The following is a 19,700-nucleotide window of genomic DNA, read 5'->3' as shown; positions in this document are numbered from 1 at the left end:
TCGGTAAACGGGTAACACGGCACAACGCGATCGTAATTTGTAAAGCGAATCTCTGTTTTTGTTGATAGTTTTTCTGACAAAACTGTTGAGCCACTATTCGCTCGAATTTGCAACTCATTTAATATCCATAATAATCAGCAGCTGCCTTTGCGGGATCGCTAAGTGTTAACAATGGAGATAAAACTGAATTAATTTGCTTTGTAGTTTCTTCTATATATTTCCTAATAGCATCTGTCTTCGTACAGTTTCCAGAGTTTCACAGTAATGTGGAATCCAAATAATGTTTTTAACATTGTAAAGATGAAATATTAAGAACTGGAATCACCTGCTTCTCCTGCAGACCTACATACGTGTTATTTATTACTAAATTTCTTAGACGTTCATTCTGAATGATGTCAACATTTCGTAATAAATTGTGGAAACAGTAGAGGACGCGGGAAATAACTCAGACAGTTACGTGAATTGTGGCTTGAACCACTATTATTGGGGTAAGTAAAGTCCAGAACAAAAATAGACTACTTTCCAAGTTGAAAGCAAAACCATGTGCAGTAATAGCTTTCATTGAGAAAGAAAAGGCAATAATTGTTTTTAGTTACGTGAAGGAGCGAGTAAACCGCTTATACATAAGCAGTGTGCAAAGCCTATTTCGTTTCGTAAAACCTGAGTACGAACTGTGTAAACGGAAAAAAAGATTTACACGAAGTAACAAAAAGGCGCCAAAATGAAACTCGCTGATGTGTGAAAGAAAATTATTCGAAAGCTTTAGTACTGCTCGTGAGAGTCAATGCACCGTTACCGAAGTCGATCTGCCAGACTGGGTGCCCTGAATTGCAAGTGGGTTAAACATTATTGATTTCCAGGTTTCTTTCACCTGGATGAACCGATTCAGGAAATTATCCGGAAAAGAAAGTCACAAAATTACGAAGCTTACTTCAAGAAAACGTCTAGAGGAGATGACAGTAGTAGGTAATACTACAGAGAAATTCGTAACTGACTCGAAGACGAAGCTCCCCGTTAACCCTATAATACTGCATATAAAGCCAGTCTGTCAAGTTTCATGCAAACCGCACTTTATCATTTCGAGGAAAAAAAAAGACAGTCGTTTGTGCAATCGATGAATGTTGTGAGACATTCGTATAGAGCCGGCCGGGGTGGCCGAGCGGTTCTAGGCGCTACAGTCTGGAACCGCGCGACCGCTACGGTCGCAGTTTCGAATCCTGCCTCGGACATGGATGTGTGTGATGTCCTTAGGTTAGTTAGGTTTAAGTAGTTCTCAGTTATCGGGGACTGATGACCTCAGAAGTTAAGTCCCACACTGCTCAGAGCTATTTGAACCGAACCATGTCAGTGACGAGTATCAGTGGATTTCTGTTTCCGCAGGTTTACATATGCCTTGTGGAACATCAAGGCAAATTGGGACCAAAATTTAAAAAAAGGACTGTTTAGTTGCGAAAATCTTGTGATCGACGTAGCAAAATCGGTAAGAATGGGAGAGAGTAATTTTCAACCTCTTCTTTCCATTTGCAGGAAATAATTTATTGCTTTTGTTCCTCTCTTGACATGGCCTGGACGGCACCTCTGTCTTTACGAGGACGACGAAAAGATTATTTATATAATTCTCTCGATAAAAATTTTTTCGACAGTCTAAAGCATTTTTCAGGAAATTATCGGGCAATATAATTTCCGTTAGGCGTTTGTCATTTCATGTTCATTATCGGAACAGTATCGTTAATCTTCAGTTCATTATTCATTGTCAGTTTGCATCACCACATTTTACGAATTTGATCAAGTATGCAGCACAATATGGAAAACAGTCACCACGACCATTTCTTACGCTATTCCAGCTCTGTCCAAGTAGAGCTAGTAATTACTGTGAAGTGCCTGAATGCATCTATTTTTATTTCTTGAGATGTGTCTTGTGGAAGGAAAATGGTTGTTTTCATCATCCAAGAGAGACTTCGCATTTTTGTGACGCCTACAGGGAATAAATACGGAACAGTTGCACTATTAGGAAAATCTACATTATTCGAAAATTATCACATGAACAGTGGTGCAGGAATTGTTATAAAATATTTAAAGTCAACAAACGGAAGTCCTGACTGATGTAAATTGCTCTGAGCACTATGGGACTCGACATCTGAGGTCATCAGTGCCCTAGAACTTAGAACTACTTAAACCTAACTAACCTAAGGACATCACATACACCCAAGACCGAGACAGGATTCGAACCTGCGACCGTAGCAGTCGCGCGGTTCCGGACTGAAGCGCCCAGAACCGCTCGGCTACCGTGGACGGCAAACTGATGGAAATCATGTGTAATGTAATATCATGTTCTGCCTTGTTTTTATTTCGTCTGATAGTCATTTGGGTAACGATTATATTTCTACAAGCCGCGCGGGGTAGCCGTGCGGTGTGAAGCGTCTTGGCACGGTTTGCGCGGCTGCCCGCGTTGTAGGTTCGAGTCCTCCCTCGTGCAAGGGTGTATGTTGTCCTTAGCGTAAATTAGTTTAAGTTAGATTAAGTAATGTGTAAGCCTAGGGATCGATGACTTCCGCAGCTTGATCCCATCGATCGGAACTTACCACAAATATCCAACATTTTCTACAACAGTTCGACGCGCGGAGTGGCCGCGCGGTTTGAGGCGTCAGGTCACGAACTGCGCGGCCCCTTCCGTCAGAGGTTCGAGTCCTCCCTCGAGCATGGGTGTGTGTGTTGTTGTTGGCATAAGTTAGTTAAAGTTAATTTAATTAGTGTGTAAGTCTAGGGACAGATGACTTGAGCAGTTTGGTCCCTTAGGAATTCACACACATTTGAACATTTGAACATTACAACAGTTCAGCTGTCAGAACGAACTGCAAGTTATTCACAAAAATTATTGATTTGAGTCGTTTTTTGTATGCTTAAGTGCTTATACACTCCTGGAAATTGAAATAAGAACACTGTGAATTCATTGTCCCAGGAAGGGGAAACTTTATTGACACATTCCTGGGGTCAGATACATCACATGATCACACTGACAGAACCACAGGCACATAGACACAGGCAACAGAGCATGCACAATGTCGGCACTAGTACAGTGTATATCCACCTTTCGCAGCAATGCAGGCTGCTATTCTCCCATGGAGACGATCGTACAGCTGCTGGATGTAGTCCTGTGGAACGGCTTACCATGCCATTTCCACCTGGCGCCTCAGTTGAACCAGCGTTCGTGCTGGACTTGCAGACCGCGTGAGACGACGCTTCATCCAGTCCCAAACATGCTCAATGGGGGACAGATCCGGAGATCTTGCTGGCCAGGGTAGTTGACTTACACCTTCTAGAGCACGTTGGGTGGCACGGGATACATGCGGACGTGCATTGTCCTGTTGGAACAGCAAGTTCCCTTGCCGGTCTAGGAATGGTAGAACGATGGGTTCGATGACGGTTTGGATGTACCGTGCACTATTCAGTGTCCCCTCGACGATCACCAGAGGTGTACGGCCAGTGTAGGAGATCGCTCCCCACACCATGATGCTGGGTGTTGGCCCTGTGTGCCTCCGTCGTATGCAGTCCTGATTGTGGCGCTCACCTGCACGGCGCCAAACACGCATACGACCATCATTGGCACCAAGGCAGAAGCGACTCTCATCGCTGAAGACGACACGTCTCCATTCGTCCCTCCATTCATGCCTGTCGCGACACCACTGGAGGCGGGCTGCACGATGTTGGGGCGTGAGCGGAAGACGGCCTGACGGTGTGCGGGACCGTAGCCCAGCTTCATGGAGACGGTTGCGAATGGTCCTCGCCGATACCCCAGGAGCAACAGTGTCCCTAATTTGCTGGGAAGTGGCGGTGCGGTCCCCTACGGCACTGCGTAGGATCCTACGGTCTCAGCGTGCATCCGTGGGTCGCTGCGGTCCGGTCCCAGGTCGGGCACGTGCACCTTCCGCCGACCACTGGCGACAACATCGATGTACTGTGGAGACCTCACGCCCCACGTGTTGAGCAATTCGGCGGTACGTCCACCCGGCCTCCCGCATGCTCACTATACGCCCTCGCTCAATGTCCGTCACCTGCACATACGGTTCACGTCCACGCTGTCGCAGCATGCTACCAGTGTTAAAGACTGCGATGGAGCTCCGTATGCCACGGCAAACTGGCTAACACTGACGGCGGCGGTGCACAAATGCTGCGCAGCTAGCGCCATTCGACGGCCAACACCGCGGTTCCTGGTGTTTCCGCTGTGCCGTGCGTGTGATCATTGCTTGTACAGCCCTCTCGCAGTGTCCGGAGCAAGTATGGTGGGTCTGACACACCGGTGACAATGTGTTCTTTTTTCCATTTCCAGGAGTGTAATTCGCTTTTGTGCACTTTGGACTTGGCCCTGCGTCATCTTGTCACGGCTGCGTTTACTTAATCACCGATTCGGTGCTAGGCAGGATGGCCTGCACAAACCGTTGTTATAAGCGGACACGAATGGCGCTTAGGTATCTTGCTTTATGCAATGTTTCTTCTTATCGCAAATTCGCCGCCAGCTTGGAGTTACGTTGTGAAGGATTACTGAAGGGGACATATCGAACAACTATTTTCAGTCCGTCTGAAAATATAGCCTAAGCTATCGGACTTTTTCTCCGACGTGATACAGGAGACGACCAAGCGGATGCTGGCGTCGGGAAGAACGCTAGAGTGAAAGCGCGTGCGTTGATCCGCGACCGGCCGGGCGATATGCGCTGCCCTGCGATAGGCGCTGCTCACCCCGGCCGCGGCTGACCCCGGCGTGTCCAAAGCTGAAAGTTCGGCTGCCCTCGCCGCGGTCGCCAGATGCCGTCGGCGTCGCGACGCTGCCCTGTTAAGCAACTCGCCTGCCAAGGCTGTCGCACGTATTCCTCCCAGATGGGCGCCATGCTAACCGGGCCAAGTTCGAGACGTCAGTAGGTCTGCATTTATTCAGTCGGCGCGACGACCGAGAAAAACCGCTAGCGCAGCAAAAGCCCTCCAGCCATGCATTGTTTGTAATTTTTTGATGTCAATTGAGTGATTATGTATCATGTGTAGAGAGATAGCAGTTAAATAACAAAACGCCAAGGGATCGCTGTTAAATTTTAATAAATATGTTTTTAATTGTGAATTTGATAGGGTCGTAAATGAATGAATCGTTAATATTCGCTCAATTAAGAGGATAACTTGAATTCCCTCGAATAAAAGCTTGTTTTGCGTACTACGATACGACCTGTTTCTTTCCATTGGCTCACTTGTTATTGTTCCGCCGTCTTGACTAGGCTACAAGGTAACACGACGTTCGAACAACTTTCCATCTATAAGCGTGTGAATGGTCGCTCTCGTAGAGATGTTGCTTGTCTGGTGAATACACAGAGGAATACAGTTGGGGATATTGTAAGACGATTTTAAGAGGAACATCGCTTTAAATGTGACTCTCCGAAAGAGCGCCCAAGGTAGCTAAATGAAAGACGCAGCCGATTAATCATAAGACGGATGAAGCTTAATCCTCGACTAGGTGCACATGCAATTGCAGTACAGCTGCTGCAATAATGTGGTAAGTAAGTGAGTGAATCGACTGTTCGGAGGGTTTTTGAAAGGGGTACAACGGAAGAATGTCTAGGAGAAAGCCATACGCCATAAAATGTACCGGGGCAAAACGGACCAGTGGACCATGGGGTTAGAATGTCTTTATAGTTGTGGATGAAAGAAAATTATACGTATTTCAGAGAGACAATTGAATTACGGTATGGCGCAACCCAAATGAAAAACTGCGGTCTATATATTGGCAGCCTAGTGTAATATAAGGCGCCCTTACTGTTAGACTGCGAAAGTCTGTGTTACACCAAGCTGTAAAATGAAGTGGAGACGTTTAAGCAAGTACCAGTATGATTTGTCAGTATCAAACGGCACAATATTAATTTGTCGGTGAATCTGAATGGGAAATAACGATTGATCTCCGGCAGCAGACATGTAATGGTATGCCACACAGACGGATTCAGGTAGTGTCCAAATACTTTGAGGCGTTGCAGTGGGAGTCTGCGGGTTGCCGAGGTTGAAGAGGGATCGAGAGAATTTCAAACAGCCGACCTGTTTGGCCTCAGTATAGCGTCGCTTCCTAGAATTTCGCACTTTTCTATTAACTGAAGATACTGATAATGTATTTACAATTAGATGAATAGTCACTATCGCATCATAAAAAAAGTGAACAGCGTGTTACCCTCCGTAAGCTTATTACACACGAAGATGTTTGTATCAAATTTCAGTTTACAATCAAATGAAACTTAAGGTTTTATTGTGTTACAGAATAGTAGTTCCCTATAATATCCGCTGATATTTATGCACTTCCAATAATTCACTGTAGTGTCAGTTAATTCTTCATTACTAAAACCAAAAACCATTCATAACTAAATGAATCTCGGTATATGTCCCAATATGCTTATTCTACCAATATTTAGATTCCATTGTACTTCATTCACATTCCCGGAAAGGCACTTCACAATTAATTCTGTCTCGACGAAGGATTTCATTGCTGAGCGAAGAACAAAATTCCGAGAGGTGCGTATCCAACCCACTACAAGAATCTCAAGAAAATCTAATTTTTAATACCTTTTAACCACGCAATTTCTTCCCAGACCTACGAAAGCATTACGAAGGACGTTTCGTAAATAATGCACACTATTGGTTTACTTACATGTTTTTTTTCAATATCTCTTTACAGTCCTTCAGTACACTCCAACTCGAAGATGGTGGACTCATGTCCGGGCTGTATGCAGAATGCGACAACACTGAAGCTCTATTCCGACTGAATACGTGAACCCATTTAACATTGTCTCCGAGGATACAAACTGCCGATACGCACTTGGGGGTAGACTCGTAACAAGTGTTGCACATGGACGTCGTTTACGTGAAGGCAGACTTCAGGACGCCTCTTCATACTTCGCTAGTTTGGTTCCTCGCTGACGTCCCTCAACCTTTGGCAAACGGCTGCTTACACAAGCTAAATGTAGCATTTTGGTTTTTCAGTCTTTCAAAAACCCCATTTTGACATATAGAAGGAATATTTGTTTTCAGATCAATCAAAAATCAAAGTAGTCCCATACTGAGGAAATGATGTTAGGGGGCAGATGCAGGAATTGCATGACCATTCCAGGAAGGTGCCGGTGGAGGTGGTTTCAAAATGGTTCAAATGGCTCTGAGCACTATGGGACTTAACATCTGAGGTCATCAGTCCCCTAGAATTGAGAACTACTTAAACCTAACTAACCTAAGGACATCACACACATCTATACCCGAGGCAGGATTCGAACCTGCGACCGTAGCCGTCGCGCGGTTCCAGACTAAAGCGCCTAGAACCGCTCGACCACTCCGGCCGGCGGAGGTGGTTTGCCATTGCCTTCCTCGCACCTGTTTTGAAGTGACAAGTGTCGTGTGGATGATTGTTTCACGTGCTTGTACAGTGTGGTGTTGGGTTTGTGTTGGTATAGATGAAAAGGAGGAGAGGGTGAAACCAGTTGCCAGCTCATATCCTATTTCTCTCGAATAGCTCAAACGGGGCCGCAGAGCTTAATATCCCCATCAAATGGACGGGTCACCACCACATACCTTCAGTTCATGAAACACTGCGGAAGTGTTTGGAATTTAATCCAGGACATTGGCCCAAGACCTGAGCAGGAGCTTCACGCCAGTACGTCTCCTCCCTTTGCAAAACCAAATATTGGCAGTGAAAATTTTGCACAATCGGGATTCGTGTCGATGTATCTTTGAGTCGAGCGCCACCACAAAAGCTCGCTTTGACGACCACTGTTGCGGAGTCTGATCACAAACGTAATAATAAAGCACATTTGGAAATAGAATTCGCCGTTGTATATAAACTTCAACGTTAGCTGCATCTCCCTATGATACATGAAGTACATTAGAACACACAGTGTCAGTTCCCACCCGCTTTCCTTCGTCAAATGGCAGGTTCATCCGTGCCTCCTACGATAGCACCAGGCGAGCGCACTAGACGCAAACGCGGATTTACTCGTCAGCTAACTGGATCGGCTAACTAGCTACACTGGAGTCAAATGACTGCACCATGCGCCGGCCGAGTTCCGAGTCGCTTGTCTGTTCCTCAGGCACCGCCGGCGATAACTGGAGGGGACGCACTAATCAGAAACTCCGAGTTGCTCATCGCCTCAGCAGCACTGTTTTAGCCACCATAACGAATACTGAACAAAAAGCCAAATAGGATATGAAAAATATCAGGGGACTAAGCATGATGCCAACGCTGATCTAGGATTGACAAGTGACTTTCATATAATGCCGTTTAGATATGGACTATTATGAAGTTAGGGCAACCACAGTTTAGACGATACGTTGAAATTCCAAAAACGCTCGAAAATAATTTAAAAAAAAAATCCTTTAATTTTGTTAAAAACTGAATGAATTTTCTTCAAGCCCGCATTATCTGTATAAATCGGCCTAATAAGGGAACCTCGAAGAAATTATATTCATTAAAAAAAGTATTTTAACATTATTTTGGAGACGTTTGCAAATTTCTGTACAGTAACACTGTTAACGTTTTGCACTAAGGCCGAAACTCCAACATTATGCGTCTTTGCCTACCATATACATTCTAGGCGCTTCAGTCTGGAACCGCGTGACCGCTACGGTCGCAGGTTCGAATCCTGCCTCGGGCATGGATGTGTGTGATGTCCTTAGGTTAGTTAGGTTTAAGTAGTTCTAAGTTCTAGGGGACTGATGACCACAGATGTTAAGTCCCATACTGCTCAGAGCCATACACTTTTATTTGTAGTAACGGAAAAAGCAAACAATTGTTACTAAGGATACAGACCAAAATATGTTGAAGGAGATCATGTTACTTTCCATAGATAAATATCACAAAGGTCCAATTATGCGTATTATACTGATAAGAGACGCTTTATGCGTTGAAAAGTATCGAGAGACAGTACAGAACTCATTTATGTGATTGTATGACCGTATATTTACAAGACAGATGCTATATGGACTGGGAAGTGTGAAATAGTGGTATCAATCAATTCTTTGAAAGTATACACATATCAGTCCTTCGGATTTACAGATCTACAAGCCATTATGCTTTTTAATGCAGTCACAATGGGAAGCTATTCTACTAGTAACTATGACGTGGACAATCATTGTATGCGAATAATATTTTAGTTCCCCCAAGAATGAAAAGTGTGATAATTAGGATTTCCTGAAAGTCATCGTTGCAGATTCGAAGTTTTTCGGGACCCTTTCACTTTGGCGTCCTAGTAAGCCCTTTCCTAAAGTCACCGCAGCACTTTTCACTAAAACAGTCTCGGCAATACGACAAAGTGTGGTAAAGAATCTGTCCCTCCTTTTCCTATAAAAGACAGCGACATCTTAGTTGTTCCACTTGTCGCAAACAAGCAAAAAGCCCTTGCGTTTATCTCTTCAAAACCTGTAAAAAATTTGTGGTAAGATCTTTTGTGACCAAACTGCAGAGGTCATCGGTACCTAAGCTTACACACTACTTAATCTAACTTAAGCTAACTTACGCTAAAGACAACACACGCGCCGATGCCCGAGGCCCGAGGGAGGACTCGAACCTCTGACGGGGGAGGGGGGGGGGGGGGGGGGGGGAGCCGCGCGGACCGTGACAAAACGCCCAAGACCGCGGGGCTACCTCGCGCGGCTTCAAAGCCTGAAGTAAGATTCATTCCAGTTATGGAATGAAAATTGGCTATGAATCGATTGCTCAATATCGGTGATGCTTTTCAACAGAAATTTTCTGTTCTGCAGATGTAATGACATTTAAAATGTGTAGGAAGTTTATAATCAAACCCTACACCACACCAGAGGCACGTCACTTTGAGGGCATTGTGTGCTCCCGACAAAAATTCTGTTCTGTGCACGTCAACGCTCATTCCATAGATGCTCTATAGACATTTTATATCCCTGGGTGTGTTATAAAGTTTTTGTTGCAGCATTGTGCATACTTTTTGTGTTAAAGACAAACTTAATCGCGGAATATCATTCTGGTATCGTAGCTATGTACGTTATTGTTTCTTTTAATCTTTAGTAAACTGCAGAAGCGTCTATAGAAAGGTCCCAGAACTGCTCTCATTAATAAACGGTCACAACGCCCATATAGTACTAGGAACAGAAAGTTGGCTGAAACCAGACGTAAACAGTAATGAAATCCTAAACTCTGATTGGAATGTATACCGCAGAGATAGGCTGGACAGTGAAGGGGGAGGCGTGTTTATAGCGATAAGAAGTGCAATAGTATCGAAGGAAATTGACGGAGATTCGAATTGTGAAATGATTTGGGTGAAGGTCACGGTTAAAGCAGGCTCAGACATGGTAATTGGATGTCTCTATAGGCCCCCGGGCTCAGCAGCTGTTGTGGCTCAGCACCTGAAGAATAATTTGGAAAATATTTCGAGTAGATTTCCCCACCATGTTATAGTTCTGGGTGGAGATTTTAATTTGCCGGATATAGACTGGGAGACTCAAACGTTCATAACGGGTGGCAGGGACAAAGAATCCAGTGAAATATTTTTAAGTGCTTTATCTGAAAACTACCTTGAGCAGTTAAACAGAAAACCGACTCGTGGCGATAATATATTAGACCTTCTGGTGACAAACAGACCCGAACTATTTGAATCAGTTAATGCAGAACAGGGAATCAGCGATCATAAAGCAGTTACTGCGTCGATGATTTCAGCCGTAAATAGAAATATTAGAAAAGGTAGGAAGATTTTTCTGTTTAGCAAAAGTGACAAAAAGCAGATTACAGAGTACCTGACGGCTCAACACAAAAGTTTTGTCTCAAGTGCAGATAGTGTTGAGGATCAGTGGACAAAGTTCAAAACCATGGTACAATATGCGTTAGATGAGTATGTGCCAAGCAAGATCGTAAGAGATGGAAAAGAGCCACCGTGGTACAACAACCGAGTTAGAAAACTGCTGCGGAAGCAAAGGGAACTTCACAGCAAACATAAACATAGCCAAAGCCTTGCAGACAAACAAAAATTACGCGAAGCGAAATGTAGTGTGAGGAGGGCTATGCGAGAGGCTTTCAATGAATTCGAAAGTAACGTTCTATGTACTGACTTGGCAGAAAATCCTAAGAAATTTTGGTCCTATGTCAAAGCGGTAGGTGGATCAAAACAAAATGTCCAGACACTCTGTGACCAAAATGGTACTGAAACAGAGGATGACAGACTAAAGGCCGAATTACTAAATGTCTTCTTCCAAAGCTGTTTCACAGAGGAAGACTGCACTGTGCTTCCTTCTCTAGATTGTCGCACAGTCGACAAAATGGTAGATATCGAAGTAGACGACAGAGGGATAGAGAAACAATTAAAATCGCTCAAAAGAGGAAAGGCCGCTGGTCCTGATGGGATACCAGTTCGATTTTACACAGAGTACGCGAAGGAACTTGCCCCCCTTCTTGCAGCGGTGTACCGTAGGTCTCTAGAAGAGCGAAGCGTTCCAAAGGATTGGAAAAGGGCACAGGTCATTCCCGTTCTCAAGAAGGGACGTCGAACAGATGTGCAGAACTATAGACCTATATCTCTAACGTCGATCAGTTGTAGAATTTTGGAACACGTATTATGTTCGAATATAATGTCTTTTCTGGAGACTAGAAATCTACTCTGTAGGAATCAGCATGGGTTTCGAAAAAGACGATCGTGTGAAACCCAGCTCGCGCTATTCGTCCACGAGACTCAGAGGGCCTTAGACACGGGTTCACAGGTAGATGCCGTGTTTCTTGACTTCCGCAAGGCGTTTGACACAGTTCCCCATAGTCGTTTAATGAACAAAGTAAGAGCATACGGAGTATCAGATCAATTGTGTGATTGGATTGAGGAGTTCCTAGATAACAGAACGCAGCACGTCATTCTCAATGGAGAGAAGTCTTCCGAAGTAAGAGTGATTTCAGGTGTGCCGCAGGGGAGTGTCATAGGACCGTTGCTATTCACAATATACATAAATGACCTGGTGGATGACATCGGAAGTTCACTGAGGCTTTTTGCAGATGATGCTGTGGTGTATCGAGAGGTTGCAACAATGGAAAATTGTACTGAAATGCAGGAGGATCTGCAGCGAATTGACGCATGGTGCACGGAATGGCAATTGAATCTCAATGTAGCGAAGTGTAATGTGATGCGAATACATAGAAAGATAGGTCCCTTATCATTTAGCTACAAAATAGCAGGTCAGCAACTGGAAGCAGTTAATTCCATAAATTATCTGGGAGTACGCATTAGGAGTGATTTAAAATGGAATGATCATATAAAGTTGATCGTCGGTAAAGCAGATGCCAGACTGAGATTCATTGGAAGAATCCTAAGGAAATGCAATCCGACAACAAAGGAAGTAGGTTACAGTACGCTTGTTCGCCCAATGCTTGAATACTGCTCAGCAGTGTGGGATCCGCACCAGGTAGGGTTGATAGAAGAGATAGAGAAGATCCAACGGAGAGCAGCGCGCTTCGTTACAGGATCATTTAGTAATTGCGAAAGCGTTACGGAGATGATAGATAAACTCCAGTGGAAGACTCTGCAGGAGAGACGCTCAGTAGCTCGGTACGGGCTTTTGTTGAAGTTTCGAGAACATACCTTCACCGAAGAGTCAAGCAGTATATTGCTCCCTCCTACGTATATCTCGCGAAGAGACCATGAGGATAAAATCAGAGAGATTAGAGCCCACACAGAAGCATACCGACAATCCTTCTTTCCACGTACAATACGAGACTGGAATAGAAGGGAGAACCGATAGAGGTACTCAGGGTACCCTCCGCCACACACCGTCAGGTGGCTTGCGGAGTACGGATGTAGATGTAGATGTAGATGTAGTGGATTATTTACATCGTACTTCATGAGGGAATAAATATACTATGGAGCAGTAGCCAGACAGCCAAGATCTTTAGACAGATATCTACAATATGACGGTGGGTGTGCCCCATATATTACTCTTAGAAGACGTTTCTGAGCAATTAAGACTTTCTTTCTTAAAGTCGAGTTACCACAAAACATTATTCTGGATGACATTAATGAATGAATATACACAAAATATGTCAGCTTATTGGTTTGTCTCTCCCCACGATTTGCAATGATTCTAAGTTCAAATGTGCCTGAACCAATTTGGTTTAGGAGTTCCTAAATATGCTTTTTTCAGTTTAAATTCTCGTCAATATGAACACCTAAGAATTTTGACGTTTGAACCCTATTTATTATTTCCTCGCAATGTGTTACACTTATCATTGGCATAGTAGTAACCCCAGATAAGCAGAAGTGAATATGTTACTGAATTGAGGGGGAGACCATTCACAGAAAACCGATCCATAATACTTTTAAGAATATTGTTTACTATTTCTTGCGTTTCTGTATATACGCTTGGATGAATACAATATTAGTGTAATCTGCTAAAAGAACTAATTCTGCTTGTTGTGTATTAGACGGAAGATCTTTTATATACATGAGAAATAGCGGTGGACATAAGACTGAGCCTTAGGGAACCGCATACGTGATCTCTCATCAGTCAGAATTACATTCTTAAACTGCAATGGTTGAACTGATGAGTACAACTTCCTGCATTCAATAAAACTTCAATTTATCTAGAATAATATTGGATTCACAGTCAGCACTATTTTATTATTTTAATGTACATGGCATTCTCAATAGAAAAACTATTCTGAATCCAAACTATGTTTTGCTGAGGGTATTACTGAGATACTATTCTAGAATACAGTATTGTATTGTATTGTGTTGAACTGGGCACCTAGAAACGACGGAGAGGCTTCGTCCCCGCCGTGGCCTGCAGCGGTACACAACCCCACAACAGGCTACAGCAGTCCACTCACCCCACCACCGCCCTACTCCGAACCCAGGGTTATTGTGCAGTTTCGGCCCTCAGTGGACCCTCCGGGATAGTCTCACACCAGACGAGTGTAACCCCAAAGTTTGCGTGCTAGAGTAACTATGGTGTACGCGTACGTGGGGACAGTGTTTGCGCAGCAATCGCCGACATAGTGTAACTGAGGCGATATAAGGGGAAACAGCCGCATTCGCTGAGGCAGATGGAAAACCGCCTAAAAACCATCTACAGATTGGCCTGCACACCGGACCTCGACACTAATCCGTCGGGCAGATTCGTGCCGGGGACCGGCACGCCTTCCCACCCGGAAAGCAGTGCGTTAGACCGCACTGCTAGCTGGGCGGGCTGTAGAATACAGTAGTAGCAGAGATAAGAGAAGGGAAGTCAGTAGAGTGCAGCAGTCTATGCTGACGCGTGTCCTGTGGTGTGTGTTGCAGGACTAGAGGCGCAGCGCCATGGAGGTAAACGTAGTAGTAGCAGAGATAAGAGAAGGGAAGTCAGTAGAGTGCAGCAGTCTATGCTGACGCGTGCCTGTGGTGTGTGTTGCAGGACTAGAGGCGCAGCACCATGGAGGTAAACGTGATCACGACGAGTGGCGGGATTTCTGCGGCGGAGAGCTCGCGCTTGGTGGAGGAGGCGGCCAGCAAGATGAACGGCCACAGCCGCAGCCACACGGTGGTGTCGGAGCAACGCACCTGCTCCACCAGCTCCAGCATCATCACGGCCTCCACCACCGTGCTGCGCTCGCAGCTCAGCCGGGTGAGTACGGCGACCGCACAGTGCTTACTAGGCCACAAGAAATTTTGTTCACTCCTTCAGCATAACACACATAGTCCGCAGCTCGTGGTGTAGTGGCTTACGTTGCTGCCTCTGGATTACGGGGTCCCGGGTTCGATTCCCGGCCGTGGCGGGGATTTTCTCCTCCCGCGGACTGGGTGTTTGTGTTCTCTTCATAACTTCATCATCATTCATGAACGTGCGAGATTGGACTCAGTAAAGATTGGGAATTTGTACAGGTGCTGATCACCACGCAGTTGGGCACCCCACAAACCAAACATCATCATCATCATCATCATCATCATAAAACAAGTAAATCATAAAAGCATATCAAATGAGGCGGTGCAATAGAGAAACACTGGACGGCAGGGCAGCAGTGCAGATGCCTATTCCGCCATTCAGACTTAGTTTACTGTGATTTCCTTACATCGCCTAATGCGAATGCTGGGATGGTTCCAGGATTGTACTCCGTCTCTAGTACACATGTCCTCGACGGGCCGTTGAACGCTCATCTTCTTTCCTTTTACAGTGCAAATGCATATGAAAAATATTTTCATATGTGCCTGCGCAAGAAACTTTCGTTGAAGTCTACGCACTTTATTTCAAAATGATTATACTATAATCATTATGTTTTCTAATTACTGCAAGCTGGCTTGTAAGAGATCAAAAAGTAAAATTCTCTGCCTGACACACAGATGACGTTGCGATCAATTAACCTTTGGTTTTAGCATGTTCACAGTCAGTAGATATCTTGTTATAACGTAAGTCAAGTGTCAACTTGATCTGCGGTATTTACACATCTTTCTAAAGGATCAGTGCAGTATTTGTGCTATGTTCCAGTAAATAAACACGAATACCATCTCATCATCAACGTTTTTGTTTTGGAAGGCTTATTGCCAATCGAAAGAGCACATAATTTATTGAAGGTTTATGCGCAGTCCATAACTTCGTTTTCATGGATTAAATAATCATCTGTCGTATTCAAACTTGCTTGTATTTGTCTTGAAGATGATGCACACGAAGAGCTTCTCAAAACTTCAATCACAGGTCAAAAATTCGAGAAAGTGCAGATTATGATAATATTGGAAGCTTGGTGATTGGAGACGTATGGAGTCTCTAACGATACAGACACATCAGAAGAAAGGATTCAGTAACTTTCATATGAAGAATAAACTATGAAAGCGCTTACGTAAGCCTACAAACAAATACTAAAATGTTACTCACCCATGTTCGAACCGTTCTAAGAAGAACCCAACAGTTTTTGTCCACCAGTTTGTTATTGTGGATTAGTTGAGAGTCCGACGTGACAGGCTAGAAAAGAAACAACAGTAGTGAGACAAAGCCGGGTAACTGCAAAACAGACAACGAAACAAACCACGAAGTAAGTCACATCTCGTAAAAAAGGCTATGGTTTGTGTTTTCTGGGATGCAAAACAGCAGAACAGCAGCTGGCGTATGTAATGGAATTCGTTTGGATGAAAAAATACTTAGAAGCCTGCGATGAAAAACAATATGTTTCATCAGGGCAATGCATATGTTTACAGAAGTGCCTTTGGCAGTGGAGAAACAGAGGGGTTTGAATTCGAGTTGTTGGAACATTCACCTTATTCATCACATTTATCACCCTGTTACTTCCATCTATCCACACTTGTTAATTTTGTGGGTGTAAACGGTTTTGCATCCAGAATCTGGCAGACCTACTAGAAATGCAGCTCTTGAATGGAAGAAAATCTCTGGAAAATGTTAGACAAAATTCATTGAATTAAAAGAGAATCACGAAATGCACGTATTTTTAAACTAAAAGCCACATTTTTCGCTTCCAGGCTTACAGATTAATTTCATGCCCTCGTAACATCAAAACTGAGCAGACACTAAAACAAAAATATCAACGTCAGTATTCTAGTTATACTCATTTCTCTCCCATACTAAATCTTTGCCGCACTCAACATAGCGCAGGTTTTTAAATTCTCTGCTTTCTATTCCAATCGGATGATTTTCTTCAGCTTTAAGTGTTTCGTATTTTGATTTCATTTCTGGTCCTACAGAAACTTCAACTGAAAACGAACACTTCTGAAAATGATTCACACAGCTATAATATTTAAATAAATTACATAAAAGGTTATTCGAGTGAAATAGTATCTAACAACTGTCACACTAAATGTATACCAGAAGAAATACTTCCCAAGGCTGCAACAGCACGAAATCTACGACGACATGATAGGTTTACATGCAGTCAAACTTCCAAAATAACAGTCTCCTATGGATTCGCAGGGTGGGGGGCGGGGGATGTAAAACCATCAATTTTTTGTCCAGTTCACTTCGTACACCCAGACCACCACTATGCCTCTGAGTTCTTCTGAACGCACTCCCGTTCCCTACTTTTACATTGAATCAAAACGTCGATACTGGAGAACCAGGACTTGGTTTCTTGAAGTGACCACTACCACTTCCTTTCTCTACTCTCTTCCGAAAGACCAACTTTTCTCTCTCTCAAATCTCGATATGACTTTGACTTTATATTCCAAGAAATAATTAACTCATATAACTGTCTCAGGAATACAAGCAATCTCGATAGACAACAATGCACGCATTCCAAGCACTCATGAGCAGTCCAATTGGAGGCATCTACCTAGGAGTATGCAGCAACCACTTTCGCTCAGATAACAGCAGAAGCTCATCATATTATGGACTCTATAAGACACTGAAGATTTGGGTGATTTCTCCTGATCCGTGGCCGCTCAGCCGCTCCCCACAGCTAGTGGAGATTGGTCAGATCTGGGTCCAAGGTGCACACATGTAGCTCAATTCTCTCTCAGATGTGCTCAATGGGACTGAGTTCAGCAGTTCTAGGGAACAACACAAGCAATTCATGACCACAGAGTGGCCTCAAATTGCTCTGACCGTATTTGAACTGTGAGGTGTCGCAATTTCTTGCTGAATGCATGGTTCACCTGCAGGGAGCAGAGCAGTGGGCTAACAAAAAGATATACAGGAACGGACAGAATATTTCTACAACGTTCACTGATTAATGATAGCAAATTTTCAGTCACCTCATTTCATCCACCGTGGACATCCTCCACAGGACAATACTTCCATCATATACTCGAATGGTGCCCTATTGGCAAATGCGATTTATCTCCTTTTGTCCTTTTCAGTGTACTTGAATTCTTCTATAGGTGTGTACAGCGGTACTTCACTCCAGGCAACATATTTCCATGCCATGAACGTCCAATGTTAATGCGCCCCTGCTGATGACCATACTTGAAGATGTGCAGTGAGTAGAGATTCTGTTGGGTATTAGCCTGTATACTTCCTACGAGGCTTTTCTGGATCGTGTAGCAGCTCACCAGCTCTAGTGATGTACAGTAGTGCGGCATGTCTTTGAAGGTTGGTCTGAACACAGCACTGATTCCTGGGTATGGTCCTATTGGAGGCGGTATGCCGTTGTCTTCCTCCAACCTTCGAGCTGACTTACCCAGCCACTTATAGGAGAATCAACTGTTTAAAGTGGTCTTCGAAATGCAGTGCAGCTCGATATTCTTCACGATATAAACTAGAAACATTGGCACATGAGAAGCCGAGTATAGGCTCTATAACTTCAAAGCGCAGTGGCCCATGTGTCGGGCATTCAAGATGTGATTGTGATCAAATGGTCTGATATGGTGCGTATTGCCCATCCTTTTCTCAACTATCACGACAATGGTCAATACGAGATTTGTCGGCTTCCTGGTCACGTCACACGCTCAATTTACATTCGCCTTGGCTCCAGGAGCTGTCTCTCTCTATCGCAATCTCTGGTTACATTGCTCAGAAGTGTCCATTCTTCTTTGCTCCCAACTGTAATATTCATGGGTTCTCCATGGAACTTGAACAAACTTTATTCCGTTGTCATCGTTGTGAAACAGCACTGGGGCAACATAATGCTTTGTGAAGAAGACAGGCAACCAGATAAGCTTCCAAGCAGAGGAGATTGCCTACCGACATTGTTGAGCCATTAAAGACCTAGACCTGCAAACTTGTGCGACCTTACAAAGTGTGATAGAAATCTCTGTCCCTGTCAGCTAGAAAAATGCATATAGAATGATACGCTGCTCTAGGCGTGTATAATTTTACACATGTTTTTCGAAATGGAGATATTACAGGACAGGGAAATTTATTTTACGACCATTATTCGGATCTTCTGACAGTGGTGATCTAGCAGTCAAAGCGCTATACTCTGGACGTATCAGCTTCAACCCTTGATAGGAGAAGTGATTTTTCCTCGTTCCAGTCTCTCCAGGTCCCTCAGTTTACTATCAAGTGAGTACGGGGGTTCTTTCTTGTTCTTGTTCTTTTTCTTACGCCTTTCTATCACTTCTTCGCAGGGTTGGGATAATTATTAAAGGATGTAGCATGGTTAAGTTAAGGGGTGGCTAGGTGACCTTCCTGTAGCCACCCAATTAACGCCTTCCAGCAGGCGGAATATGCGTACTCAATTTGTCTGCGTGTAATGTTATTCATGTGACACTGAGCGACAGTGTTCTTAATGTTTGCAAATCCTGTAACTGAGTTGTAACTTTGGTACCAGCCTGGCGTCACCAAGTGGAGTGTGGGAACAGTCTAAAAACAACATCCAGGCTAGCCGACACACCGATTCGTCGTTCAGCCGTCGGGTGGGTTCGATCCAGGGCCGGCGCACATCCCAGGCTTTGAAGTGGCTGTTCGGGTGGGTCACTGCTAGAGATTGGTCATTCGCGAACTAACGGGTCCAAAGGAACGGTCCACCAAGATGAACGGAACGAGCGTGGAAGGCATTCTAAGGAACGGTCTTTCACAGTACACCTCGGTCGCGACTTTCTACTTATAGTTCCCGGGAACGGGAAACTGCCGGCTGGAGTGACCGAGCGGTACTAGGCGCTACAGTCTGGAGCCGCGCGACCGCTACGGTCGCAGGTTCCAACCCTGCCTCGGGCATGGATGTGTGATGTCCTTAGGTTAGTTAGATTTAAGTAGTTCTAAGTTCTAGGGGACTGATGACCTCAGAAGTTACGTCCCATAGTGCTCAGAGTCATTTGAACCGGGAAACTGTCGGT

At 44.4% G+C, this 19,700-nt stretch overlaps 1 protein-coding gene across 3 annotated transcripts in view; it reads left to right on the top strand.

Moving 5' to 3' along the window:
- LOC126272286 (very long-chain-fatty-acid--CoA ligase bubblegum) overlaps window positions 1-19,700 on the top strand; it is a 174,211-nt gene that overhangs the window by 82,559 nt on the left and 71,952 nt on the right. For all 3 annotated transcript variants that reach the window (XM_049975045.1, XM_049975043.1, XM_049975046.1), the window contains exon 2: window positions 14,401-14,610. In XM_049975045.1, the coding sequence (XP_049831002.1) occupies window positions 14,419-14,610 (192 nt within the window). In that variant the 5' untranslated portion in view covers window positions 14,401-14,418. The remainder of the gene's footprint in view (window positions 1-14,400; window positions 14,611-19,700) is intronic.

Source organism: Schistocerca gregaria, chromosome 5 (assembly GCF_023897955.1).
Source record: "Schistocerca gregaria isolate iqSchGreg1 chromosome 5, iqSchGreg1.2, whole genome shotgun sequence".
Lineage (NCBI taxonomy): Eukaryota > Metazoa > Arthropoda > Insecta > Orthoptera > Acrididae > Schistocerca > Schistocerca gregaria.
This window is presented reverse-complemented; position numbering and strand designations above follow the sequence as displayed.